The sequence below is a fragment of the Drosophila montana genome, unplaced genomic scaffold (assembly GCF_035044405.1).
Source record: "Drosophila montana isolate Dmon_TW-CO22-7 unplaced genomic scaffold, ASM3504440v1 contig_2481_1, whole genome shotgun sequence".
NCBI lineage: Eukaryota > Metazoa > Arthropoda > Insecta > Diptera > Drosophilidae > Drosophila > Drosophila montana.
The window spans coordinates 2,325,067-2,352,821 of record NW_026997351.1 but is presented as its reverse complement, the minus strand read 5'-3'; the positions used below and the strand labels follow the sequence as shown (position 1 = coordinate 2,352,821).

General features: G+C 43.6%; 8 protein-coding genes across 9 annotated transcripts in view; 4 read left to right on the top strand and 4 right to left on the bottom strand.

The window, feature by feature from the left end:
- Positions 1–917: 917 nt before the first annotated feature.
- On the top strand, positions 918–5,751 carry Gas8 (Growth arrest specific protein 8). Its single transcript, XM_064682347.1, has 5 exons — positions 918–1,215; positions 2,545–2,587; positions 3,852–4,016; positions 4,090–4,393; positions 4,481–5,751. Exons 1-5 carry the CDS (start codon positions 1,213–1,215, stop codon positions 5,403–5,405), a joined length of 1,440 nt encoding a protein of 479 aa, XP_064538417.1. The 5' UTR covers positions 918–1,212; the 3' UTR covers positions 5,406–5,751.
- A 938-nt stretch (positions 5,752–6,689) lies between these two features.
- LOC135428383 (uncharacterized) lies at positions 6,690–10,528 on the bottom strand. Its single transcript, XM_064682346.1, has 5 exons — positions 10,206–10,528; positions 9,160–10,106; positions 8,967–9,099; positions 8,532–8,904; positions 6,690–8,470 (listed from the first exon to the last, which is right to left on the bottom strand). The coding sequence occupies exons 1-5, from the start codon at positions 10,321–10,323 to the stop codon at positions 8,329–8,331; spliced, it is 1,713 nt and encodes a 570-aa protein (XP_064538416.1). The 5' UTR covers positions 10,324–10,528; the 3' UTR covers positions 6,690–8,328.
- Positions 10,529–10,977: 449 nt separating this feature from the next.
- On the top strand, positions 10,978–14,478 carry Lrpprc2 (Leucine-rich pentatricopeptide repeat containing 2). The gene is made up of 2 exons (XM_064682307.1): positions 10,978–13,388; positions 13,447–14,478. The coding sequence occupies exons 1-2, from the start codon at positions 11,069–11,071 to the stop codon at positions 14,379–14,381; spliced, it is 3,255 nt and encodes a 1,084-aa protein (XP_064538377.1). The 5' UTR covers positions 10,978–11,068; the 3' UTR covers positions 14,382–14,478.
- Positions 14,479–15,211: 733 nt separating this feature from the next.
- On the top strand, positions 15,212–16,498 carry LOC135428359 (uncharacterized). The gene is made up of 3 exons (XM_064682310.1): positions 15,212–15,601; positions 15,655–16,032; positions 16,103–16,498. The coding sequence occupies exons 1-3, from the start codon at positions 15,392–15,394 to the stop codon at positions 16,496–16,498; spliced, it is 984 nt and encodes a 327-aa protein (XP_064538380.1). The 5' UTR covers positions 15,212–15,391.
- Positions 16,499–16,615: 117 nt separating this feature from the next.
- LOC135428358 (uncharacterized) lies at positions 16,616–18,434 on the top strand. Its single transcript, XM_064682309.1, has 3 exons — positions 16,616–17,674; positions 17,746–17,945; positions 18,010–18,434. The coding sequence occupies exons 1-3, from the start codon at positions 16,766–16,768 to the stop codon at positions 18,290–18,292; spliced, it is 1,392 nt and encodes a 463-aa protein (XP_064538379.1). The 5' UTR covers positions 16,616–16,765; the 3' UTR covers positions 18,293–18,434.
- A 265-nt stretch (positions 18,435–18,699) lies between these two features.
- On the bottom strand, positions 18,700–20,379 carry LOC135428476 (uncharacterized). The gene is made up of 3 exons (XM_064682520.1): positions 19,453–20,379; positions 19,182–19,381; positions 18,700–19,117 (listed from the first exon to the last, which is right to left on the bottom strand). The coding sequence occupies exons 1-3, from the start codon at positions 20,377–20,379 to the stop codon at positions 18,835–18,837; spliced, it is 1,410 nt and encodes a 469-aa protein (XP_064538590.1). The 3' UTR covers positions 18,700–18,834.
- Positions 20,348–22,089, bottom strand: Gr2a (Gustatory receptor 2a). 2 transcript variants are annotated; one of them, XM_064682521.1, is made up of 4 exons: positions 21,112–22,089; positions 20,932–21,026; positions 20,801–20,894; positions 20,348–20,739 (listed from the first exon to the last, which is right to left on the bottom strand). In XM_064682521.1, the coding sequence occupies exons 1-4, from the start codon at positions 22,087–22,089 to the stop codon at positions 20,650–20,652; spliced, it is 1,257 nt and encodes a 418-aa protein (XP_064538591.1). In that variant the 3' UTR covers positions 20,348–20,649. The 2 variants fall into 2 exon arrangements, with proteins under 2 accessions (XP_064538591.1, XP_064538592.1); XM_064682522.1 differs by having other exon boundaries at positions 20,801–20,890; positions 20,958–21,026.
- Positions 22,090–22,955: 866 nt separating this feature from the next.
- LOC135428317 (microtubule-associated protein futsch) overlaps positions 22,956–27,755 on the bottom strand; it is a 64,117-nt gene continuing 59,317 nt past the window's right edge. The window contains exons 7-8 of the mRNA XM_064682240.1: positions 27,052–27,728; positions 22,956–25,087 (exon numbers count right to left, since the gene is read on the bottom strand). Coding sequence (XP_064538310.1) covers positions 27,559–27,728 — 170 coding nt within the window. The 3' untranslated portion in view covers positions 22,956–25,087; positions 27,052–27,558. The remainder of the gene's footprint in view (positions 25,088–27,051; positions 27,729–27,755) is intronic.

The following is a 27,755-nucleotide window of genomic DNA, read 5'->3' as shown; positions in this document are numbered from 1 at the left end:
AATTCTTAAAAGCCAAACAACTTTAATGATGCCTACTCTTTAGTTTCTGAATATGCAGTAAACACATTTAAAATGTGCAATAACTATTTACTTCAGAGGCAGATGATATTGGGACAGGGGGCGAAATGCAGCGAGGAAGGAGGGTCAAGTGAGTGCAAGGGCGGGGTTACTTATGGAGAGATATTTATGTGACTCGACCCGGTTGCTGGCAATTTTATCGGCCAGCCGTTAACTTTATCAACTTGTATTTTAATTTCGTTGTCGTTTTCTTCCTATTTGCTATACCCTGCATATGAGGCAAGTTGAGGTATATGCAACTGAGTTAACTTGGTGCACAATAACTATTTGTATTCAATACATATTTTATTAATACTAACTAATATTATCAAATATCATACAAGAAAATTTTCTGTTTTATTATTTAAGAGACGAAAAATTAGATATTATCATTTTTATAAATTGCTGGAAGATAGACAGGTTAAATCAAATAGATCTGAACCCATTAAACCGAATTAGTAGCCCAAGAAATGCCAAACATCTTTTTAAAAAAAAATCAACTTTTCTATAAAGAAGAATATGTGAATATAATTAACTTAGCTTAATAATAAAATGCATTGTTCTATTGAAAGTGATCAGAAATGTGAAGAACCAGAGTTCGAAAAAGTATGTTGCGTTCGCAGCCTTGACTAAAATTGTCTTATTTAAACTTATTAAGTTATTGCTTAAGCAGTATTAACAATAAGTAAATATAAATATTTGCAGACTATTGTACAGGGTATCGCGTAGTCAGCACCAATTGCTACCAATTGAAGGCTGCGGCCAGTCAAACTATTTGAAGTAAGCGAGTTGTGCTGCTTGGTTTGTAGCTCGAACTTGGCTCTCAATATATAAAACTTTACGTTCAGAATAGAATGCGTCAGATTTTCAGTCGTTTTTCCGAAAATCATAAATTCACACTAACACGCAGATTGGAAATATAAAATTATAGATAGCAATTCGGTTGCTTGGCATTTGTTTAAGAGCCGGTAACCACACCGGTAGCCATTGGCAACCTACGGCGTTGTCATCGCCTCCGTCAATAAAAAAACAACAACAATAACAACAACAACCGCAACAATAACAAGAGCAACTGCTCGGCTAGTACAAATCATAATCAAAATTTAAAAGAGCTCGCAAGCGTCCGCTAGAAAAAATAGCTGGAAATCCGACAAAATGGTAAGTTCTGATCTGTGTTTTATCAAAACATTCTTTAACTCGAATTTTGTTTGCCCTCTTGAGTTACTTAGCGGCAAAGGCAGCGGCAGCTGTGCGAGTACTTACTGCCCGAAAACATCTTTAACCTTGTCCCGTTGTCCCGCTTTGCTGCAGCTCCGATAGGAAGCAGTCGAGGCAACATGGTTTGCTCTTTGCCCTTTGCCCGTGGCCGATTTGGCCCTTGGCCTTACCCCGCTTGCAGCTGGACTCGGCCTCGGCTGCATTGGCATATTCAATTTTTCATGCCAAGCCAGGCTGTTGTGTTGCAACAACAACATGCTGTACACACAGTAAATACACAAACACACACACACACACAGAGTCTCAGTTGCAGCAACGCCTCGTGCCTACTGCTGTAAAATTGCAAAAGAATTGTGCAGCGCGTTAAATCTCAACAGCAGCAGCAGCAGCAGGAGCAGCAGGAGGAGCAGCCCGCGTTGCTGCTGCAGTTGCTGTCGTTGTCCGTTTTCGACAATTTGTATATTCAAGCACACTCACTCGCACACACACACACACACACACACACACCTACCCACATATAATATATATGCCTCTATATGTATACTATTATTATTTATGAAAATTTTACGCCTTTTGCCAACACATTGGCCAAGGCGAGGCGAGGCGAGGCAAGGCGAGTCGAGGCGGTCGCGACGCGCGGGCTTCGAAAATTTTTGAATAATTTGCAGTCATAAAATATGCAATAAGCCAACAGCTGTTGTGAAATTGTTTTGAAAGCCGCGCCATCACATTATTTAAAACGGCGTCGTCGTCGTTGCCGTCGCTGCCACCGCCCCATACTAGAGGCGCCACTGCTTCATGCAGCATTCCGTGCTGCTGCTGCTACTGCTGCTGCTTCTGCTGCCGTTTGTCCTGTCCTGTCCTGTGGCGCCCTTTTAAGGATGCGTTGCGTTGCGAAAAACTGCTTTAGCTCTTGATGCTCGTTACGCCAGAGCGCGGGTGTACACGAAATCGAATTAAACATTAAGCATTCAAGGGTTATTCAAGCGGCATTCAGGCCCAGGCCCCAGGCCTAAGCCCAAGCCCAAACCCAAGCCCGTTGCTGCCACATTAATGCCACAATTAGTGCAACAAACTCGGCTTTTGCATTTTTCCCGAATCAAATTTATTTATCTGCCGCCTTAACATATCTCAAAATACATAATATTTATGCATGTCTTTCGCATTTTCATTTTTTTTTTCTATTTTTTTTTTTATAGGGTAAAAAATTATATATATATACTATTAATTGATTGTAATTAATAATTGTTTAATTTCTCTTTTTTACAGCCACCAAAGGGTAAAAAGGGCAAAAAGGGCAAGAAGCTGCCAGGTGAGTAGCTGCAAAGCAGCCTGCATATTTTGTATTGCTTTAATAGTCTGAATTAATTTTCTATCAGAGCTTATTACCTTATTATATTAATTGAACAGTATTTCAGCTATATAAAAGAGACGAAACACCTTTTAAAAAAGCTTTAATCCTGAAACTTTGCAAGCGCAGCCAACTTAACGAACTCACATTTAGAGAATGTTACGTATAAAATGTTAAGGTTATGTACAATGCATATATAGTTCCGCTTAGGGTTCGAACCAGCTAACTGCCTTTAGGTTTGTTGCGTGAACCTGGTTTTTCACATCCAGAAACCTTTAGAAATGCAGATTGGTTTACAAAGAGGCGACACCGTTTTGTCTTATTGCAGTCATACATATTTACCAGCCAGATAAACTAGCTTGTAAATTTTGACAATTTGGTAAAGTAGTTGGTAATATTATAAAATATTATAAAACGGTGGGCATACGTCTTAAATGTGCAGATTGGCGAGAATTTCTGTATGTGCCTGAAATTTAAAATGTTCGCAATGCACTCTCGGTTAAGTTAAGTACCAAAAGGCGCTCCAGCATAAGTAATTAATGTGACTGGTAAAGTTGTGGGCCCGCCCTGCGAGCAATGGGTCGTCAGTTGGGCAGCAAAACAATTTGTCAAATAATGATAATCTGAGGCTTGGTCAGCAGGAAAACAGAGTGTGACAAGTGGCGTCCATGTTGGTCACATGCTCAATACAATTTAATTGTGCTGGCCCAGCCCGGTCGGCACAGTTGGCCACATGCTCCACGGCCTGGCCTGGACGCCCATCGAGAGCGGAAAAAAGGCGCACTTAATTTCCACGAGTGAACAAACCAGCTCGCAGCTCGGCCTCTAACGCACATAATTGTTTCTATGGCCGGCGAGCCTTGGAGAATGCCTGGTTAAAGTTTGGCTGCAGCCGCTGCCAGGACCTGGCACAGGGACAGGGTCAGGAAGCTGAAGGCGGGCGGCGGGCGGCGGGAGGCGGGAGGCGGAAGGCGAGGCTCGGTACCAGCCGGTCAACGATGCCAATTACACAAACCAATTACAGCAGCGACTGTACACATGCGGGCACGAGTGCAGTCCTAAAATACACACGCACACACACACACACACACACAACACACACACACACACACATCGCACACATTAATGGACAAGACATTTGCGCTACATTCTTATTAAATTTTTCAAAATAGTTGCTGCAAAGTTAAAGTCAACTCTGAACTGGTCCGTTTGTTCCATTTCGCAGTGCTCATCGATGGCGTGGACACCTCCGCGATGACGCGCGATCAGCTGGAGGCGTTTGCGCTGCGCCTGAAAGCGGAAATGGATCGGGAGCGGGAAGAACGCAACTACTTTCAGTTGGAGCGCGACAAGATACGCACCTTCTGGGAAATAACGCGCCAGCAGCTGGGTAAGTGTGCGCCTCGATGGGCAGCAGCTGCCAATATTAAAACAATAAACATATATCCGGACACCGCGCACAGAGGAGTCCAAGTTTGAGCTGCAGCAAAAGGATAAGGAGATCGAGGCGACACAGGATCTGGCGGACATTGACACCAAGCACATTATGCAGCAGATGAAGCATCTGCAGTTCGAGAACCATAGCAAGCTGGGCGAGGTGCGCGCCGAGGCCATGACCCAGCTGAAGGTGGCCCAGGAGCATCATCTGCTGCAGGAACTGGAGCTGCAGACCGACAAGCGCCAGCTGCGCCGCATTGTGCGCGAGCGCATCGAGATGAGCGATATGCAGCATCGCCAACTGGAGGCACACTTCAACCAGCAGCTGCTGTGAGTATCAGCTCCACTTGCCATTCGAATACCACAACCAATACCCCAATCCCAATCCAATTCAATCCAATTGAATCAACCGCACAGAGAGCAACGCCTCTTGTTTGAGAGTGAGCGCAAGGATAATGATCGCCTGCACGAGGAGAAGATGAAGGAGCAGCGCAGCAAGCTGGAGCTGTTCTTCAACTCGCAAATGTTTGAGGTAGAGGAGCGCAAGAATCAGCAGATTAAGGACCTGCAAGATCACCACGATCTGGCATTTAACGACATGAAAAACTATTATAACGACATCACATTGAACAACCTGGCGCTCATCGGTAGCATGAAGGAGCAAATCGAACAGCTGCGTCGCCAAGCAGATCGCAGCGATCGCATAGCCGCCGAGGCGACCACAGAGACGCGCCGGCTCAAGGAGCCGCTGGAGCATGCCAAGACGCATCTGAAGGAGCTGCAGCGCAAGCTGGAGTTCTACGATCGCGACAAGCTGCAGCTAAGTCGCATGAAGAAGAGCAACATCATCTTGGAGAAGAAGGTGAAGAGTCTGATGTGGGAATCGGAGACACTCTTGCTGCGCAACGATGCTCTCGTTGGCGAGCGAGCCAATCTCAAGGCTCGATTCAACGAGGTCATCGTTGAATTGCAGCAGAAGACTGGCCTCAAGAATGTCCTGCTCGAGCGCAAGATCGCAGCCCTGATGCGCGAGGACGAGAAGCGCAGCATAATCATGCGCAAAACGATCGCCACCTGTGCCCCCGAATTCGCCGACAAGCTGCAGAATGTGGAGAAGACCGTCAGCGATGTGGTCGACACCAAGAACCAGACCATTATCGATCTGCGCTACGAGCTGGCCAAGGCCTGGAAGGCCCACGATGACCTGCTCGAGACCTACGAGTGCAAGCTCAAGCAATACGGCATTCCCACCGATGAGCTCGGCTTTCAGCCGATACGCGAACGGACCAACCAGCAGCTCTACATATGCGGCCCCGCCGGCATTGTCACGGAGAACAAGTAATCCGGCCCAAGCATGGGCCATACCATATAGGCCACTGGCCACTGGCCAGTTAATTGAATGAGAAGAGATACCCATGCGAATCCGGATGCAGTTAAAATTAGCCAAAGACAACAAGATTGATTGAAGTTCAATTTAGTTTATTTAACTTTATGTCGTGTATAAGTATATATGTATGTATATATATAAATACTTGGGTATACCTGTCTAGGCAGTTAAGCAAGTATATAAAAAGAAAACGTATAAAAAAAGGAGAGTAAAGAGTTACACTTTTTGAAAGCAGTACGTACACACGATACATCTGGTACCTTGAGAAAATGTTTACCAATAATAAGTTTAATACTATAGCGCCGTATTGCTGTCGAGTTCTTTTAAGTAGATATTTTTCTATCATTTTGAATGATCAGTTTTAAGTTTAAAAGGCTATTTTTCTAATTTTTTCTGTTTTTCCTTTTTTTTTTTTTTGTTCAAACCACATTTTCTGAGTGTCGAATATTGCTTATTGAATTGTCGGTAACTATATATGAGTACATGTACTTTATATTATTTAGTGCTAACTAAAACATCGTAACATTAGGCGGCTTACATATGCTAAGTACTCGTCTATAAGTATATTAACGTAACACAAAATATAAGTGAATATAAGAAATAAATACTTGTTTGTGAAAGATTCAATCGTTTGGTTGAACAGAAACTCAAATTTATATATTGATAGTTGCAATTGGATTATATGCCTGCAATTTTTTTTAAATTTTTCCTATATCTTGTTATGCTCGGTTTTCTTTTCTTTTCTTTATTTTTTGTTTTTTTTTGTTTGTTTTTTTTTTTGAATTGGGTTCCTTGTCAGTTTGCGGTTTCGCTTATTTTTCAAATAGATATCACATAAAGTTTTGCTTCTTGTTGCTTCGAATGCGGATTTATAGGTTTGTATGTAGGTGTCGAGAACATTTGATCATTGATCTGATCTGATCTGATCTTAAGCTGTTTTTGATAACTCTTCGTAAATCAGTTGATGTACTTCTTAACAAATCAAATTTTTTTAAGGTTTCACCTACATATTTACAATACGGAATATAACATTATATAGTTTAGTTTATGCTACATGAATACATATATGTATATGTGTATGTGTAGGTGTTTATGTGTGGGTGTGTGTGAGTGTGTGGTGTGTTCCGCGTGTGTGTGGTGTGTTTGTGTGCTTGATAGTTTAACTGTTGCGCTTGTTGTGCCAGCAAGTTGTGTCTTTGTGTTAGTATTCAAATTTCATTTGTTGCTTTTGAATTCTGAGTCTAGGTACTTTTTGGTTACGCTCTTGGTTTTCTCACTTATTTATCTTGTATTTTGTTTTGTTTGGTTTTTTTTTTTGTTTTGCTTTTGTCATTTCGAAATGATTTTGCATTCCAGTCCATAAGGAATTAACTTATATTTAATTGAATCTATATTAGTTAAAGTTTCTCTTGAGTTTGTTCTAATTTTCATTTTAAATAAAAATTTCAAAGCGATCACAACGGTTTACTTCACAGATGCGTGTGGACACATGTCAAAAATGTCCATAGAAATACATATTTCTTATTTTTTCTTTTTAAGTTTTAGTACGTTTTTTTTAACGCTTTATCTATTGCTATTTTTTTCTTTAGTTTTTTCTTTGTTTTTGTTTTTTTTTGTTCTTTCTTTAGATTCCAAATTGTATTTGTTTGATTGGCTTTTTAAAACTTGTATATAAATTTAAATGTTATTAATAAGAATGTCACTTAATTAATGTAGTCGAATTTGTAGTGTTCTGCTGTAATTATTGTTCGGTAATGTTTAGGCGCTTTATAATCTCAATTGTCATATATGCATGTATGTATGTGTTAGCATTAGGACTTGTGCGCATGTGTGTGTGTGTTTGTGTGTGTGTGTATGGCACATTGGGAATTCTTAACTGTATAAACGCCTTCTTTTTTTTTTTTTTTTTTTTTTAAAGTACACACAATTTTCTTATACTTGGCTTATTTTTGATTTTCCTTTTTGATTACACAAAATGTCACAGTATTTTGGGCAGTTTCCGTGAATATGTTTAACAGAAGACCTAATTATAACAATATTAAGATGTATTTTGTTGTTTAAGTTGTTCGTGTGTTAACTTATTGTTAGTTTGGACTATTTTCAATTAGTTTCGATTCGTTTCGTCTCGTTTCAATATTTTATCTAAATGCGTTGTTTTGTTTTTGTATTGTTTCAGTACTTTTACGAAGAAATTCCTTGTATTTAATATGTATGTTTAGTTAAAATTAAAGATTGACTAACATTTTGTTGGTAAGGCAATTTGTTTATCTTTTTCGCTTTGCTCAGATTCACTTGTATTGTATTTTTAATCCAAATTAAATTTAGATTCAGTTCCTTCGTTTTCGAAATTAAAATAGCAATTAAATTCTTTAACTACGCCTAATTACCAATTCAAGTCAAATGCGTACAACAATAGTACAGATCGTTACAATATCAGCGTTACATAGATTGAAAAAAATACCTGTATGTACTAATGTAAGTGGTATGTGCGTGTGTGGAGGTGTGTGTGAGTGTGTGTGGGAGTGTGGGTGTACGTGCTATTTAGGTATGCATGTAAATACTTATATAATTAGTAAACATCAATGGTGCTGTGAGTGTGTGTGAAATAGAGCACACATGCACCATAGAATGCTAGCGTGTGTGTGTGTGTGTGTCTGTGTAGGCAAGTGTGTGTTAGTTTGAAAGAGATAGAGAGCGCAAGAAAGTTGGCTGTGGCATGCGAGTAGATGCACGGTGTATTCCCCGTGACAGGCATCAACAGATCCAGCCTGTTTGATTGCCACCACAGCGCCTTGGATAAGCAGCAGCTAATGATTTCTTTGGTTACCGGAGATGTCCTCTATTTAGTTGTATAGCTGAAGGTGCAGTGCCTGATAGCTTAAAAGAACTTGCCGTGAGCGAAGGCATTTATCAAACGTGGAGTCTGCTCAGTAATACTGCATAGCTCCAATATGTGCTCGTTGCGCAGCTTCGAATAGCTCATGGAGGCATGATTCTGGCGCAAGCTGATTATGATAAATCTGCAGAGGGAGAGAGGGGGACATCAAATGCAATTGGAAAATTATTACAAATGTATTTTACTTGGCATTCATATTTCGTTTTTGGCGATACTCGTCGAGCCGTTGGCATAGTTGATCGGACTTGTTCTTGGAATTGCCACGTGTACCGCGTGGAACCAACACCAAGAATACATCATACGCCTGCTCCAAATCCTGAAGTGCATTGTCGAGCACATCTGTTAGGGTTTGTTTGATTTTGGCGACTTTTTGGTTTTCGCAGCAGGCACGTGCATCATCCACTGACATCTCGGGCATCCATGGTAAACTCTTTAGTTGGCCGCTCTTATCATGCCAAATACGCACGTTCACTTTAGGATCGCACTTAAAGTAGCCAAAGGCTAAAGCAACAACTACATCGAGATATTTTATCGACCGCCAACGGCCAGTAAGAGATTCTATAAATGCAAAATGCGAGTTAGCCACAACAAATGCCGTTCGAATATTATAATTTACTCACTTCCTATGTAGCACATCTCCAGATTAATTGTTATATGCAGGCGCAAGCCAAGTGCCTTGTTGCAGCCGAAAGATTGTTTGTACAATTGCTGAATAAAACTGAGCGGTTTTGCGGGGACAACGCCTTTCGAAATCTGAAGACAACAATATATTAGAGCAGTTAACATTTGAGGGTTAATGTGTTTAAAACTCACGAATTTTTTGCGCTTGACTCCGCGTGTTTCCTGCAGGAGCAACCGTACGGGCTCCACATTGGCTGCACGCAATTCCGAGGGATTGAAAAAACGCTGAGTATAGCTAAGTTGAGCACTGCGATTCGACTTGAAGAGCTTCAGGAATGTTGGCCAGCTTTGCAACAGCTGCTCGTAGCTCATTTTAGGCAGCAGCAAGTTTACAACTTTTGTGTCAGTCATGACATGACGCGGCATATGCTCATAGCTAAGCGACAGCTGGTTTATAATAGGTAGGGCCAAGTGAGGGTTTTTGGAGAGACGAAGATTGGCAATGCCCACAATTGTTTTCTTGTGTTTGACAACAGGCTCCAGACAATTGGGCCACTTGACCAGCTCCTTGGCGGGCGTTGACAGCACACGCAACGCGGCCATAGTCGCCGCTTCAAACTCAACGTTGCTGTAGTGGCAGCGATGCAGCAGTTCGCGGTGCTGGGCCCAGTCGCAATCGTTTAGTGACCACATGTGCAGCAGCTTATCGAGCGGCTGATGCTGGTACCAATCTAAGACAGCCTTGCGGATGGTGCGACTGATTGGGGATTTGCGCTCCATCAGCTTTTGCACATGCTTTACAAATTTGATCACTAACAACAAGTCCTTATCCGTGCGCACGAGCTCGCCAAAGTGGCCGCGCACCACCGTGCGCTGCTTTTCGTCAGTGCGCGTCGACAGGTAAACGGCCAGGACAAGTAGTGCCTCATCGTGGCGCGGCAAATAGCGATCGTTGCAGGCATCTAGCACATTCCTTAAGCACTCCACCAGCTCCGCCCCGCTGACCTCGCCACACAGCTCGCGCAATGCTGCAAAATGGCACTCCACAGTCAGGTCAAACGTTGTGGGGGCATAAACGGGTGCCTCAATCCTTCCTAGGTAGCAGAATCGTCTCAGCTTTTCAATGGCGGAAGGAGCATCTGAGGCAGTAAACAAAAGACAAGCACATGTAATAAGAAACGGCATAAATATGCATGTTGTATCTGTGTAAATGCATATCTATGTGTGTGCATACGTACTGTGCTTCATGTTGTCCTCTGCTGCTAATTTCATTCTCCGACTGGCATTCGAATCCGCGTCTGTTGGCGTTGGTCGATTCGAATCATCTTCCGCTGTTGACAATAATCGTTGCCTCATGCTGCCAGGGCAAGCAGAGAAACTGCCCTGGTCTGAGTTGTCTTCAGATATGGTCGAGAAATTGTTGCTGCAAGCGTTGAATATTTGTGCACTTTCTGCGTCTGTATGTCACTCGATTTAAGATGAAGAGCACGCCTCTTTACCATTTAGCAGCATTTATATGAAGGCAACCATAATTACATTTTCGCAAGCATGAGCGATGTGCAAGTAATCGATGGCATCATCGCTGCTCAACAATTATCGAGTCGCGTTACGATATGTCGATAATTATGTGACTTTGTGCAAGTGCGCAGTGAGTGCTTGGCGCCATATTTAAATGTGCGTTCTCACAACAGGCAGACCGACATGAACATTTAATGCAGCTGATCATTTATAATATATTTTTGCTACAAGCGTCCATGATTTCAATCTACTAACATTATTATATAACATAAAACAAATTTTTTATTGCGATTGCTTTTATTGCCGTGTGCGTGTACTCAAAATAAAAATGTTAGCCGATAGACGCGGAAACTAATTGCGTTATAAATAAATATGCGTAATTAACTGCTTTCCCTGGCCAATCTGAGGATCATAAAAACGAACTGCTTAACAAATATCGATAGCACATCATTTATTTTTTACCGATAGCCTCCATCGATATTAATTGAGCAGTTATTTGCTGTTTTGCCGGCGCGCGTGTTGTTCTCGTGCCACAGTTTGTTTTTGTTGAAAGATCTGGTGATCCAGCGCCTTGGCTAGTGCCATGTTGCGTACGCGTTTATTGCGACACGTGTGCCTGCGTCTTCCACTGCGATGCGTTGCACTTGGGGCTGCTGCTGCGGTGCCAGCGGCACATGGAAGTCTCCATTATGCAACGCCAATAACCAGCAGGAGAGGAATGCCGGCGCTGCTGCCAGTTGCGAGTAGCTACACGACAATGGCAGCCGCAGCAGGAACAAAAGCAGCATCCACAAACAAGAAGCGCTCGCGAAAAGGCAGCGACGGCATCTCAACTATGTCCAGCATCGAGGATTTGTGGTCGCAGCTGGAGCAGCACTATCAGCAGCACAGTGTGCTCCGCTATGAGCACTGCGAACGCGTCCTGGAGCTACTGGAGGCCAATCGTAGCGGGGAGCGGCCGGGACTTACCTCCGGGCAACTGCATTTTCTGCTGGGCGCCTGTGTTCCGGAGCTGCTACCCGTGCAGAGCAGCAGCGAGCGCCTGGAGCTGTTTCGGCGCCTGTGGACGCAGCTGCTCAAAGTGGAGCAGCCCACGGTGTCGCACTATCACACGCAGCTGCAGATGCTGCACCAGAACCAGCTGCCGTTACCCGATCATCGGGCACTGCTCGCTGAGATTGCCATCTACAATGGCCCAGCGGATGCGGCACTGTACAGCGCTCTGCTGGACGTGGCCGGTGCCAGTGGCAACATGCGTCAGGCCACTGAACTGATAAGTGAGATGCGCGAGCGCAGCTTTCCACTCTCTGAGCGCAACTTTCATGCCCTGCTGTTGGCTCATGCGCGCAATGGAGACTTGCCCGGCGCGGAGGCGGTCCTCAACAGCATGCGAGCGGCGGGCATTACACCCACGTTGAGCACCCAGGCCCTGTGCTTTGTCGCCTATGTGGAAAACGCTGAGCTGAGCAAGGCGGGCGAATTGCTCAAGCAGCACGCAGGCAGCTTCAATGCGCCGCAGCTGCTGCAAATGCTGCGCGCCGTGCTGAGCCAGATGAAGGTGGACGAGAACTTAATGCAGCAGCTGATGGCTGAACTGCCATCGGAGTACGTGGATGGCGTGGATGTGCCGCCGGCAATAAACAGCCTCTGCATCCAGCTGCTGCACAAGGGGCAGGCAGAGCTAATGATTCAGCTGATTGCCCTGCTGCCGGCACCCAAGTACAACGAGAACCAAAACATCGATGGCTTTGCGGCGTTGTTGCTGCAGGAACTGTTCCGGGCGCGCACACCGCTCAACCAGATGATTCAGTTTGCCACCCAGTTGCGCCAGCGGGGTCAGAACATACGCGCCTTGGAGGTGCTCGCAGAGCTGGCATTGCGCCGCCAACCGGCCATTGCATTGAACTGTCTGGAGGCACTGAATGCCGCCGGCGAGCCACTGCGTCCGCACTACTTTTGGCCGCTGCTGCTGCAGCAGCACAAGCGCGAGGGCGAGAGCGGCGTGCTCCGTCTGTTGGGCGATATGCAGCGCCTGGGCGTGGAGTGTGACGAGCAAACGCTGCGTCTCTATGTGCTGCCCCATCTGTGGCAGACGCTGCAGCAGCCGCTGCAGGCACTGCAGCAACTCGACGCCGTGGGCGTGCGTGCCTCCCAGTCGCTGGTGCATGTGCTTGCCCAGCAATTGCAGCACCAGCAAGTGAGTGAAGCGCTGGAGCTGCTTCAGCGTTATCCGACGCGAGTTCAGCCTTCGCTACTGCTCCAGCCACTGGCAGCGCTGGCCGTGCACATGCGGGCCACCAAGCGCTACGAACTGTTCGCCCAGCTGACGCAGGCACTGCAGCAGCGGTCGCTGCAGCGCCAGGAGGATTTCGTTGGTTCGCTGCTGCTGCAAATGTGCGCACCACAGACGCGTCTGCGCCAGGAGCCGGCTGCCTTATTGCGATTCGTTCACGAACTGCATCGCCTGCAGCTGCAGCTGTCGCCGGCAGCGGCCGAGTCGCTGCTCAGCTTGTCGAGCAACGGCGATGCAGACACCCGCCAAACGCTGGCCCAAACGCTGCAGAAAATGCGCAATCCCGAGTTGACGCTGCCCGCGGACATAGCTGCCGCGGCTGGCGGCTTCATCAAGCATCCGCGCGACATGTCGCTGGACGAGCTGGAGTGTCATCTGGTTGAGCTTGAGGCCAAGCAGCTGAACACACGCGGAGTCCTGCGGCGCCTGCTGCAGCTGAGCGTGCGCGATGGTCGCCTCGAGCGCGCCCTCGAACTGGTGGCCAAATGCGAGGCGCTGCACGTCCAAACCAGCCCCGGCATGCTAGCATCCATCCTCGACCTGCACATTAAGCTGAAGAATCTGCCGCGCGCTCAGCAGAGCTTGCAACGATTGCAGACAACCTATCCAGGTGATTAACGACCAGGTTCCTTTCAATTTGACACAATTATATGTAAATATGCCTGCAGGCTTCCTGGTGGATGAGCATAAGCTGATTGACTACGCGGCTCTGCTGGTGGCGGAGGGACAACTGGATGCGGCCAAAGAGCTGTTGCAGAAGCGCTCCGAGCAGCACAAGATCACTGGCGGCGACTATGTCATCAAGAATGTCTGGCAGCTGCTCACTAATGTCGCACAAATGGCAGCCAAGGAATCGTCAGCAGCATCCGCAACCACGCCTGAGTCCGCTGGTCGCAGTCTCACGCTTGAAACGTTTCAGTTCCTGCGCAAGCTTGGCTATTGCCAGTCGCACAATGCGCTCCTGGGTCCCGTGGTGCGCGAGTGGCTCCTTCGCGGTGATATGGACGGTGCGGTGGCAGAGTTCCAGCGCCTGGCCACACGCCACAATCACACGCCGCTGCAGTTCGAGCTGCTGTCGCTGCTGGTGAAGCTGAGCAACGGCGACGCAACGGAGCTGGCACGGTTTTCGGGCACAACGAAAGAGTCGGCACAGCAGCATTTGGTCACGGTTACATCGACGGTCAGTCGCGTCCATGGCGCAGCCAACATGAACAGCGCCCTGCTCCTGGCGCTGGCCGAGTCCGGCACTGAGACGCAGCTGCGCCGGCTCATTATCAATCCGGAGTTCCGGCTCAATCACGACCTGCTGCTCAAGAACTGTGAGCACTTGGGCCAGGAGGGCGCTGTGCGCACACTGCTCCGCTTGGCGCGTGGCGTCCGTGGTCTGCAGCGGACCATCGACGAGCAGCGCATTTACGACATGCTGCTGGCCCAGTTCGCCAAGACCAACAACTACGAGGGCGCCTTGGACCTCTACGAGCGCCTGCAGGCCGACGACGAACTGAAGGTATCACAGGAGTTCATCCGAAATCTGGTGAAGCTTTTGCAGCTGAACAACGTAGAGATTCCCAGCAGCATTGCGATGCGTGCTCAGATTAGATAGGAACACATTTTTATATACATACATAATATAAACTTGATTTCTGTTATTGTTTATCTCTTGTATGCAACATAAGTAAATTAACACTTAATATTTATAAGCTGACTTTTGCTTCGAAAACTGTTTCGATATTTATTTCAACAAGTATTCAAGCAAAAGCTCTTCCTCTCTCCACTTAGCCACATCAGAACTGCGAACTTTGAACGCTGCTGTTTCTGGCAGTTTGTTTTATATATATGCAAAGAAACTATATATAATGCATTGAAGAAGGTTTATTCAAAGCCATAAAGTGCTTAAGGCTCATTTACTTGAACACGAAAAACGCGATTTTCGAGCTAATGATGCAGAATTATTTATTATGACAGATTGTTTTTACGATATAAACTTGTATGCATTATTGGGATCTACAGAATTGTTTTTTTTTTTTAACTGTTTGAATCAGAATATTTTATTATACATAACCAAACTATTTAAACATTCTCCGTAAATATCCAATACCTGAAATATGAAGATGAAAGTACCTGGGCAAAGCGTTTGACAGGGTTTCTTCACCAGAAGTAATGCTCCCCTTTATCAAGAAGGTCGTGCATTTCTTGCTCATATTTGGAGTTCTGAGCTCAATAGGCCTGTGAGACTTTACATAATATAACTATCACAAATTTCGCAAAGTTTAATCTTAAGACCTTAAATCGCTTCGTTTGCTTTCGGGACTCGCGTGAAGTGCAGTGTAACCAGATTAAGTTTAAGTTAAGCGAAAGGTGTCAACTGCTTACTGCACTGCTTGCTGTATGCTATCTTTTTGGCATGTGCCAATCACTCGCGACACCTTTGAATTGTCTAAAAAAAAAATATGACAGTAGAGAATTATTGTGAATTGGCAGTAAATGGCTCGACTAGTGAAATAAGCCTCAGGAATTTTCTCAATTTCTTCTTGCCAAAATTGCAGTCGCCAGCTGAGACAGAGCTTGTGTACTGCTCTGGTCAAGTACTTTAAATTCGGGGACTATTATTTTATGTTTTTCTTTTTTGTTACATTCAATATGTATGCGTTAAACAAAACGCCTTTCGCAGCCAAAAAGCTAACCGGCAAGCGAACTGTTGAGCAACTGTTTGCCAAAAGCAAATCGACGCTGCTATCGTGGCGCAATTTTTATAACATTCTGAAGGTGTCTCCGCTGGGTCAACGCGTGCTCCTGCCCATCGACAAGCTGCCGGTGCTGCAGGTGGGTTACCAAGTCCGATGGAAAATGTACCTAATTTTTATTTTCTTATGTAGGGCTGTGAGTACCTATGGAAACTGAGCCGTCACAAGCTGAGCACCGAGGAGCTGGCTACGTTGCAAGTGCTGGCCAGCATTTTGTTCCTGCTGCCGGACGAGGTTCTTGTGGTGCGGAATGCCCGCGAAACGCTGCTGCGCAAATCATTTAAGATATCCAGTGCCTCGCTGGAGCCGATGCTGGTGCATTACTTTAGCCAGAATCTGCTGGAGTTCTACGAAATGGGCGGGCATATTAGCTCATTTAAGTTCCTTATGACCATATCCCAGTTTATAGCCAGCAAATGCGCCATGGGCAAGGCGGTGGCCGTGTGCCTCATGTGGAGCATTGTCTTCGAAATCGCCGGAAGCAGCATTATAATACACCAGCATCGCGATGTAAGCTCAATTGGATCAATCCCTCTAAACACTTCAAACCTACTACAACTACTTCCATCTACTGACGCAGCTGGGTGAGCTGTGCAGCATTCTGGAGCAGGTGCCACTGGAGAACACGCCAATCGATCGCTTTTGCATTTTGCTGCAAACGGTGGGCGTCCTGCTACATTTAATGCTTTGTGGCAACTGGCTGCAGGAGTTCCTGTCCTATGGATATCCGTTCTTCTACTTTCGACTTCTGCCAGCGGATTGCCGCAATCTGCAGGCATGGCTTGACCAGGCTCTGCTGCTCTACAAAGTGCGCCTGCCGGATGCCACGCAGCGCATCCAGTGTGGGGCAAAGAATCTGCTCGCTTCGCTGGAGTATCTGGTTGCCAACTCGGCGGAATGGTGCCTCGCTTGCCGCAGTGGCTCTGATACGAAGAGCCAGGTGTGCGTTCTGGGCGACATAGGTAATAATAAATGACACATTCACATGCTTTATTGTCGAAGCATACTCGTTGTCAATTCCATTTAGCAACTAAATAAACATCGACAAGGCCTTGCATCCATTTCAAATCTTAAAGTTTCTATGCCAAGACACACATCAATTTCAAATACGTATACGGATACGTAACACACACTATTTATACCAAACGTGCTCATTTAGAAACCATTTAGGGAAGCACGCTGTAGAGATTAACTTTCAGTGGAATTGGATATCCGCTGAGTCATCGTCACAAGTACCGACAACATGGACTGCCAGGACAAGGACCCTGCAGAGGAGCCCACCACAGCTGGGGAGAAGACCACCATGAACACATCAATGACAACGGATTCAACATCGATCGATGAGCTCTTCGATTTTATACGGGAAGCCCCCATTGGCGACAGAAACGAACCGACAACCAGTGCCAGCGAACATACCATAACCATGAGCGAAAGCGAGGAGCCTACGGCCAGCTCCTCATTCACCGTTCCCTCGGTCGATGTCCCAAGCAACGAGGGCAACAACAGCTTGGTGGCTGTTGTCCAGCGCAGCGAGTTCGCCAAACTTTTGATGCGCCTGGGCGAGGAGGGAGACGGCGATGCGAACCAGATTGTAATAGAGCTTCTTAACTCCAAGAAGCAAGCGGAGAAGGCCACATCGGTGATCGAGCGCGTATCGGAGAACCTTATGCTCGTGCTGCGCACCCAGACTCTAGCCGAAGCGGGCATTATAACAGGCAATGAGCGATATCGCTCCTTTAAGTCTGTCCTACAGAACTATGCCAAGCTCTACGCGGCTAAGCGATTCATTGAGAAACTCCCTATGCTGGGACTATCGCCACAGTCGAGCCAGGACCACGGTCAGGATCAGAATGAGAACGACAAGACACTGGCTCGCATGGTGGCCGACGAGGTACTGCAGATACCCGAACTACTACGCCAGCTCTGGGCCTCCCTCGAGAAAATGGAGTTCTTCAACGAGGACACTGCCTACAAAGTTTACTTGGAAGCTCGCCGCCATCCCCAGGCAAAAATTCTCCGTGAACTGATGTTAACACGCATATCGCGTGTCTACCTCTGCATTGTCAGCTCTGCATCCTTCCTCGACTTTAGCGAGCACGAACTAATCCACGTGCTCAACAACTGCTACCTCAGCGTGAACTCCGAGATAGAGGTGAGCAGAGATGATGGTCCATCACCTAGATCGATGGAAGTGGTACATTTATTTTTCATCTCGACCTCTAGATATTCCTCTCGGTCATACTCTGGCTGGAACACAATTGGTACGAGCGCAAGAGCTGCGCTGAGCGAGTCTTGAGTGGGGTCCGATTCGGCCTGATGCCCACCTGGTACCTTTATACCCTGGATAGAACAAATCGTTGCAATCACTTTGCCAAGGTCATCTATAGTAAGGGTGTTCAGACCCTTCTAGAAAAGGGACTAGAGTAAGTGCATGTTCGGCTCAACTACCCATCGCTTTGTTTATTGAATCTATTTATTCCATTACAGGGAAGCCTTGGCTCTGCGTTACAAAAACTCGCGTGCCACCAACTCCAATGATATAGAGATTCCTTTGCCTCGTGACTGGGTTGCCGATCCCGAGTGTCGCCATCATCACAAGTGTCATTGTGAACGATTTATCTATCCGACATATGACGTATTCAAGGATTATCTGGCCAGGATCATACGATCCGCACCGAATTACTGGCGCACACTTCGACCTGCTCAGGAAGTCTACCGGAAGGTACTCAAGTGCTGCGCACCCCCCTACCAGACACAGCGACGAACCTAACCATATCGTTGACATCAGTTGTCTCATCTCTCTACACCAATCATAATAGCTCCCAAATTTATTGTTTTATCCATTCTGGCGTGCTTAACTGCAAATCATTTTTAAGTGTTGAATAAAGGTTGGAATAAGTTGGGAGTCGTTACATTGTACGAGCTCAATTTCTGGGATTGCTTGTCAAAGGAAGTACCCACTCTCCATACTGCAGCTGTAAGGTTAATAAAATCATAACTGAAAAATATCGTTTCGAGTAAAAAATCATTCACTATTCAAAATGAGTTTGGAGCCGAACTCTTAAATACTTCATTCAGTGTTCAATTCACATAATAATCCGTGAGCCAAAATAAGATGTATGTGTAACGATCCTTTAAAGACAATTACCCCTTTTGGAAAAAATGATTTAAAAGCAATTTCGACATTTTCAAACATTTATTAAGCACTTTAAAATGATTTGCAGTTATGCATGCCAGAACGGATAAAACAATAAATTTAGGAGTTATTGTCATTGGTGTAGAGAGATGAGACAACTGATGTCAACGATATAGTTAGGTTCGTTGATGTGTCTGGCAAGGGGGTGCGCAGCACTTGAGTACCATCCGGTAGACTTCCTGGGCAGGTCGAAGAGTGCGCCAGTAATTCGGTGCGCAGCGTATAATCCTGGCCAGGTAGTCCTTGAATACGTCATATGTTGGATAGAGAAATCGCTCACAATGACACTTGTGATGATGGCGACACTCGGGATCAGCGACCCAGTCTCGAGGCAAAGGATTCTCTAGATCATTGGAGTTGGTAGCACGAGATTTTTTGTAGCGCAGAGCCAAGGCTTCCCTGCAATGGAATAAATAGATTCAATAAACAAAGCGATGGGTAGTTGAGCCGAACATGCACTTACTCTAGTCCCTTTTCTAGAAGGGTCTGAACACCCTTACTGTAGATGACCTTGGCAAAGTGATTGCAACGATTTGTTCTATCCAGGGTATAAAGGTACCAGGTGGGCATCAGGCCGAATCGGACCCCACTCAAGACTCGCTCAGCGCAGCTCTTGCGCTCGTACCAATTGTGTTCCAGCCAGAGTATGACCGAGAGGAATATCTAGAGGTCGAGATGAAAAATAAATGTACCACTTCCATCGATCTAGGTGATGGACCATCATCTCTGCTCACCTCTATCTCGGAGTTCACGCTGAGGTAGCAGTTGTTGAGCACGTGGATTAGTTCGTGCTCGCTAAAGTCGAGGAAGGATGCAGAGCTGACAATGCAGAGGTAGACACGCGATATGCGTGTTAACATCAGTTCACGGAGAATTTTTGCCTGGGGATGGCGGCGAGCTTCCAAGTAAACTTTGTAGGCAGTGTCCTCGTTGAAGAACTCCATTTTCTCGAGGGAGGCCCAGAGCTGGCGTAGTAGTTCGGGTATCTGCAGTACCTCGTCGGCCACCATGCGAGCCAGTGTCTTGTCGTTCTCATTCTGATCCTGACTGTGGTCCTGGCTCGACTGTGGCGATAGTCCCAGCATAGGGAGTTTCTCAATGAATCGCTTAGCCGCGTAGAGCTTGGCATAGTTCTGTAGGACAGACTTAAAGGAGCGATATCGCTCATTGCCTGTTATAATGCCCGCTTCGGCTAGAGTCTGGGTGCGCAGCACGAGCATAAGGTTCTCCGAAACGCGCTCGATCACCGATGTGGCCTTCTCCGCTTGCTTCTTGGAGTTAAGAAGCTCTATTACAATCTGGTTCGCATCGCCGTCTCCCTCCTCGCCCAGGCGCATCAAAAGTTTGGCGAACTCGCTGCGCTGGACAACAGCCACCAAGCTGTTGTTGCCCTCGTTGCTTGGGACATCGACCGAGGGAACGGTGAATGAGGAGCTGGCCGTAGGCTCCTCGCTTTCGCTCATGGTTATGGTTTGTTGGCTGGCACTGGCTGTCGGCTCGTGTCTGTCGCCTATGGGGGGTTCCCGTATAAATTCGAATAGGTCTTCATCACTGCTGAGCTCATCGATCGATGGTGTTGCCGTTGGCATGGGTGTGTTTATTAGGGTCTTCTCGTCGTCGGTTGTGGGGACCTTGTCAGGGTCCTTGCCCTGGCATTCCATGTTGTTGCGGTTTCAAATGCTGGCTCAAAGGGTGTCCAGTCTTGATCGCGAAAGCGATCGCTATTCTTGGACAAGTGTGGAAGGTCTATAAGTGGGTTCTACTTACTTATTCGTTTGTACACGAATACTTTGTGTTTGATAATGGTTTAAATTGACATTTGTTACAGCTGCTCTCATGGACTACTGGGACTTTATTTTTGTGTATACGATATAAACAAGCTAAACGGGCTACTAAATCCGCTAAACAAACATGTTTACAATTTCTGGTTCCTATCCCCTGGCCGTGCCGCTGCTCAAGCTGCCCTCGCTCATGTGGAATTGTATCAAGATGATGAGGTACGTGGTTGTGGCACCAACAATCTGCAATGAATTCGTCAGTCAAGAGTCAACCACCTGCCCGAGCTAGGCCACGCCCACTCACCGTGTAAAGCAACGTGCAGTCGACATCGAAAAAGCCCGCTGCGCTGAAGTGCAGTCGCTGATGCAGCAGCTGCAGGGAAAACTGGGTGATCTGTGAAGCAGATTGCGGATTACGGTCTGCATGGAGACAGAAGCGGGGTGAGTAGGCATCGACTCACCAGTGCATTGTGGCTGTCATTCTGGAGATCCACGCGGATGTGATGCAGACTCAAGGCCAGCCGCGTTGTCTGCAAGCGAAAAACAGTACGAGTTAAGTGCCAGTGGACGCACAGGTGCCACAGGTGCCACAGGTAGGTGCCCCCTGCTACTCACAAAATAGGCGGCTCGCTCGCATATAAGAGCCAGAAAAATAACGTTGCCCAAATGCGGTGCAGACCAAAGGGTGCTGCCGACAATTTGCAGGAAGTCGTAGGGCGAGGCGGCAAACTGGCGAAAGTTCAAGAAGATCCAATAGCAGTTGGAGGTGATGGCCAGAAAATCGTTGCCCAAGTTTACCAGCATGGAGAGGCCATAGCAGCGATTCAGGAGGGCGACCAACAGCCAGAGCCGCTGATACAGTTTCCTGGCGGCCAACAGACGCTGCATGCAAGCCGCCGCTTGGGCCTCCATTTCGAGCTCCTCCTTTATGGACTTGCAGATGAATGGCTGCTGCTGGGCCGGCTCGTTCAGCTGCAGGGAGTCCAGCAAGCGCAGCAGCAACTCGAGACGGTGGTGCACAATCTGGACGGCCGTGTAGATCTGAAAATAGCGCACGCCACAGACGAGCAGCGGCAGCAAATAGCACAGCCAATAGATCATAAACTGGCTATCCGGCGAAAGCATTTTGGTGAACAGTATGAAGACCTGGCTAACCAAATAGCCGCACAGCATCCACAGTGCACGGCGGTTCATTTGGCCTCGGAATTGGTCATTCTGTACGTCCAGATGCAGCACATTCGCGAATTCGCGGTCGATCTCGCGTAGCTGCGCAAAGAAGCGGCCCTGCGCTTGACGCTGCCACAGCGCCTCCAGGAGCGCCGTTGCGTGCGCCACTCGGATGCCCACCAGCTGTATGGAGTCCACCGTGTGGCCAATGTTGGTGGTTTTATTGGAGTCGCCAACGGCGGAGCGACTCACGTCAAACAAGCCGTACAGAAGGTAGCCCGTGGACAGCAGCAGCACCACACCGCCGTAGGCCTCCAGCCAGCGGGAACGTTGCAGCTGCCGTGTGGCGGTATCCAAGCGCCACTGCCACAGGTTGCACAGCTGACCGAGACGCTGCAGTGGCGCCAGTGCGTCCAAAATGTCCATACCAAAATGTTTGAGTTGATTTTCAATGGGGCTGCCTCAATTATAGCCGCAGCTATTCGATAGATAAAGCACTTATCTAATCAGTTAATTGCACTACAATGCTCATCAATTATAATTGTTATCTGGAATTGCAAAATCTCTAACCAAGCACTAACTAAGCTAATTGAGCTGGAACCGAGAAACCAGATACTAATCCAGACAACATCTACTTAGTTATGGCTGTTCTTCAACTGCAATGCTTCCATGCCTGCATGTGCTAAGGTCCGCTTGACGACTGGTCGTCTGGAAAAGTACCACAAAGGGAGCCACCTGCAGAGCTGTCCGCGCTCTCATCAATCATTATCAATGTGAATTAACGCATTTCAATGTCAACACGCTGAAATGCTGACTGTGCATATATCAAGTTTGGCAGATAAACAGGTGAGTCAAGGACAATTGAGTACTTATGCCGACTTCCGTCAGCAAAAGCTGAGTCCGTCTGAAAGGAGGGGCCTTCTCGACCACTTCTCGACTTTCTGATTAACTGGCTAATAATCAAGGGGCTGCAAGCCCAACAGAAATGTTCGGTTCACGGCTCGGGAAAGCAGTCCATGTTCAATCCGAGGTTCTCACATCCTAACGATTTTCACTAGAACAATGCTTGTTATTATAAATGAAATGTGGAAATTTAGTCGGTTTAAGGTTTGGTTCATATTAAAGAACTGGGTATACGGATTAAAGCCGGAGCGGTAAAGAGTTACCAAAGTGTTCGCCTTCAATTGGTGCAGGTGTCGCTGCATACTGTTGGTTCCTTTCCAAATTTATTTAACTTTTTACCGGCTCTCATCAGGCAACCCAACTGATGATTGAAATGAAACACATTGAAATTTCACATAAATACCTTTATTATAATTTTTAGATTTTTCTTTGGAAATAGATCTTGAGATAAGCTTGATTTGACTTTTTCATAAAATGTAATACATATATGTACTTTTTTGTTTTGTTATATTCGTTTTATTCTTTGCATTTTTGTAGTTTTCAAATTTTGCATACCCTTTGGATTTCAATTACTTCCGTTTCCTATGTTCGTCTGTGTGTGTGTGTGGGTGTGTGTGTGTGTTATAATTTTGTTTGCAACATTTTCTTTGTGCTTGCCTTCGCTTCTCTCTTGTTCATTCCTCCGTTCTAGCTTCCTTCCTAGTTAGCAGCAAAATTTGTAACTTGAATTGGATTTGAATCCATATTTATCTGTATGTGTGTTTGTGTATTCCTCTATATCGAATATAACCCAATGCATTAGCTCTTGTAGCGATATTTAATTTTGCATTTTCTTGCTGTGTATTAATTAGTTTTCTGGGTTTTCATTTTTTTCGTTTTTTGTTTTTCTTAACAATTTTCTGCATGCATTTAGCTTTTACTAATGATTATATAGTTGTCAAATATATAGATACACATATAAGTATATGTATGCATGCATATAAATTTAAGTATATTTGATTTAAATATAAGCTGCTAATAGGTTAAAGCAAATTCAGATAGCAAATTCAACAAACAAATTCGTCATATTCTTTGTTTACTTTGGGTACACTCAATACTTTTGCATATATATATATATTTAATACGTTAATACGCTTTGTTCTTTGGTTAAGGCAATGGATACATAATAACTGATTTCTGATTAACTGATTTCTCAGCTGCAAAAATTAACAACAAACATTTAAAAACATTTGCGAGTTACTCAACACAGATCAATTTAGCTTTTTTGGGGAACTGTGAAGCAGTTTCTCAGTTTTTCGGCTTAACTCATGAGAAGCAAAAAATTTGTTTGGGTTAGAAAGTATTTACTTTGAGCTTACAAGCAAACATTCATACATTCAAGTTTATAGTGTATATATGTCGTTTATGCATTTTAATATATATATATATATTTTGTGTGTATACGTATGTCTATAAGTATTTCTTTCTTGTATTTGGTTTTCTTTTTGCTTTTATTTAGTTAAGCGCAAAAGTTTGTTTGGAAAATTAATATGCAAGTGTAGCTCGTATTCGTTTAACTCTACCAAGTAGCCACACACACATTCGAATAGTGGAATGTGTTAGTTCACGGGGATATTCATACATATAGACTATTCGCCCATGAACACCAATTGCCAACAATTCTCTCTGAGATCTTAATCATTTGTGTTTGTCTAGTGCATGATTACTTGGTATTGATTTGTTGTCTGCACATTAGAAGGAAATTTATGAGACACTCATACAATCAATTCTCTTCGATATAATTCGTAACTTGTTCTTGTTGAGAGCTCGGATTTGAAATCAAATATTAAAGTACATTTAGTTTCTTAATATTAGTTTATCAAAAAAAAAAAAAACACATGGATTAATTGTTCAATTGAATAGTGTTAGCTTCTCTTGTTTTTAACTAATTGTCTTTTAAATAATTTAATTATTTATAAAATATGTTTTTATGGTGCTTGTACCATTGATTTTGTTTATAACTCTTCAATGCCTTTCAATTTCATATTATATATTTAAAATTTTGTTTATAATTTGTAAATCCCTGTCTAAAGCTGTTTGCTAGTAGTCATAAAATAATTTCCATTTTTTTTTTTATCACTTTATATCATATACATACATACATAAATATGTAGAGTATTTACTTAGCAGCTGCTTAAATGATAAATTGTTTATTCACGTTTTAGTCAAGCACAAATCAAACCAAAAATCAATCAAATATTGCTATAAAATTATTCATTCGCTAAACAAAAGAACAAAAAAAAAACAAAAAACCTATCACATGCGCGTTTGGATCCTTCGAAAGTAAATGATCGTTATTTATTAATTGCTTTTATCGTTTGTATATATTTATATTTTTAGTTTGTGATTTTTTTTAATTTTAAATTTGTTAATTTTTTATTTCTTTTTTGCTTGTTGCTTATCAAACTTTTGTAGACTGGACGGTAGCCAGTTGTTTGTAGACTGTTGCGCCTGGTTGTTCTTGTTGTTGTATAAAAAGCAACTGAAAATATATTTATACATATATATATATATATATATACATATATATATAAATATGTATATGCGTATATTTTAGTTGTTAAAACTGCAAATAATATAATAAATATATATATTTATACATGTATATATATATATATATATATATATATTCCTTGAATTCATTATGTTAAGCTTGCGCTTTTTAAAAATCGGCTTTATATATGTATGTATATCCTAAAAAGTCTGTATGACAAATATCAATTTGTAATGCAATCAAAAATTGTTATTTAAATATGTTTTTCATTTAATTGTTTTCTCTCTTTTATTGGACTGTCTGACTGACTATTAATTGCAGTGGCTTCAAAATATTCTTGAGTTTTATAATTTGTCTTTTTTTAAATATTGCGTGTGCCTTTTTCGCTATTATTTTGAATATCTTGTCCATTATTATTTGGGATTCTTTCATTAAAGGTTTTTTTTTTTTGGGCTTTAGTTTCTTTTTTCTTTAAATTTGTTATTCTATGACTATGAAAAAGTAAAAAAAAAAAATATAGAAAAATAACCTTCATTCACTTTGTGTCCATCATTTAGTTTTGTTTCACAATATCTGGCTAAATGACACCCTACCCCAAGTCCCATGCTAACCCAATCAGACCCTCTCGTAAACCTTATATAGTAATATCAGCATTAATATCTTCGCGTCATCAACTCTATCATCAACAACAGCATTCAGCATAACACACCTACATCCCTATATATATATACGTTATGTATATATCAAACCCATGACTTCCAAACCTATCCAGCGAAAACATAAAGACACAGACCCAGGTCTAGCTCAACAATGCGACGTTTCCAATTCATTAAATTTCTGCCAGACTTTTTTTGGTATTATTATTCCTGGTTCTATATAAGTGTACGTATATCATTTTGCGTGTTTGATCTATAGTTAATTCATTTTTGGATTAATTATTATTATTTTGTCCCATTGGTATTTAGTAAGTCTTTCTGCAGACTGCAAGAACAATTAGCTAACCAAAAGATTAACTCAAAATGGAATTATTCAAATGAAAAATTGTACAATTAATTGCATTCTTTTAATTTGATATTAAGCATTTGATATATGATATTTCATATTTAAGACTTTTGTATTGTTCATTTGTTTGCATTTTGGGGAGGCACATTTATTTAAGGTTTCGTATTATTTCCATGCTTGGTTCAATATTTATTTGTAGCTGTTCCATTAGACTTTTAATTAAAGTACATTTTTATATACGTCGCGATTCGTATTAAATTCATATGTTTTTTTTTTTCGCTAAATACTTAGTTAGATTTCTCTTTATTATGCTTTAACAATTTGTGTGTGTGCATTTCGTTATATTGGTTTGAATTTTAGTTTGTTATTTATTTTGAACAAGAAAAAATGATTTTCATTGATCATTTGCATTATATATCTGCGTTATGACTTAGGCGTGTGTTGTAGTTTTAGAGTTAAGTAAATACTAGTAGTAGTACAATATGGTTTCGCCGTCTTTCGGCATACACATATATGTATTATATATATTCTTTTTTTATTATTTAAAATTCGAGTTTATGAGATTCTTTAATAGTTTGTTCATAAAAGTTTTACTAATACAAGAAACATGAATAATATTTGTAATATACTTAGCATTTTCGTAACCTTTATGTTTTTTTTATTTTAGTTTTTTTTTAGGTTTTTTATAATTTCTTTTTGTATATTTTTGCTAGGCGGTTTTGAAAACAATTTTGATCTTTCGATTACTATGCAAGGTAGCTTGACGTTTAATGAAAGCAACAAATACATAAACATTACAATATATATTAATGGGATTTTACGTTTTTCTTTGTATATATATATTTTTTTTTCTGGCACGTAGCGCTTCTTTGGAAAGTTTTTTGGTTTGTTTTTTTTTTTTTTGCATTGTTCGGTAATTAATTTGTTGAAAATTAATGTATATTAATTACCTTGCTTACTGCATTTGGAAAGGAATTGGCAAAAAGCGCAAACAGACGGCATTGGCAAACAAAATGGCGTCATCCAAGATGACCCGTTACTCCGCCATATTCAGCTTTTTATTCGTTCTTCATTTCCGAAAGTGTTTTTTTTTTTTAGCTTTTCGTTGGCGCACGGCATTTTGCATATTGCATTTTGTTGTTTCTTTGTTCGTGTCAAGTTTTGTTTTCAGTTGTAGTCGCAATAAGTGTTGTTGTCGTTTTCGTTGTGTTTTCTTGTATGTTTTTGAAATTTTTGTCGTCATCGTTAGGCTCAAAAATTGAAAGTCGTCTTTTTGGTGTGCGTGTGTGTATCTGGGTGTGTCTGCGTGTGTGTTGATTGCTGTTGTTAGCCCCATTAGGGTTTACGAGGGGGCCGCACTCAAATCGCTGTCAGTGTAGTATAAGAGATTTGATAAAATTGTGGTTTCTCTGTATATTTTAGTCGTCATCGTCAAATGCAATAAACAAGCCCGTGGCCTAGAACTCCAAGCGATATGCGGAGCACGAGGTCTCATGATCCTGCAAGTTAATTGTGCAACGCGAAGCGGATGGTGACAGATCAATGCGGTGCTTGGCAAGCAGCTCCTCATTCTCGGCTACCCAGTAGCCCAACACGTCGGTATCATATGTTGGTATAATGGTTACCTCTGCAAAATTTAACAATTGTTAGTAAA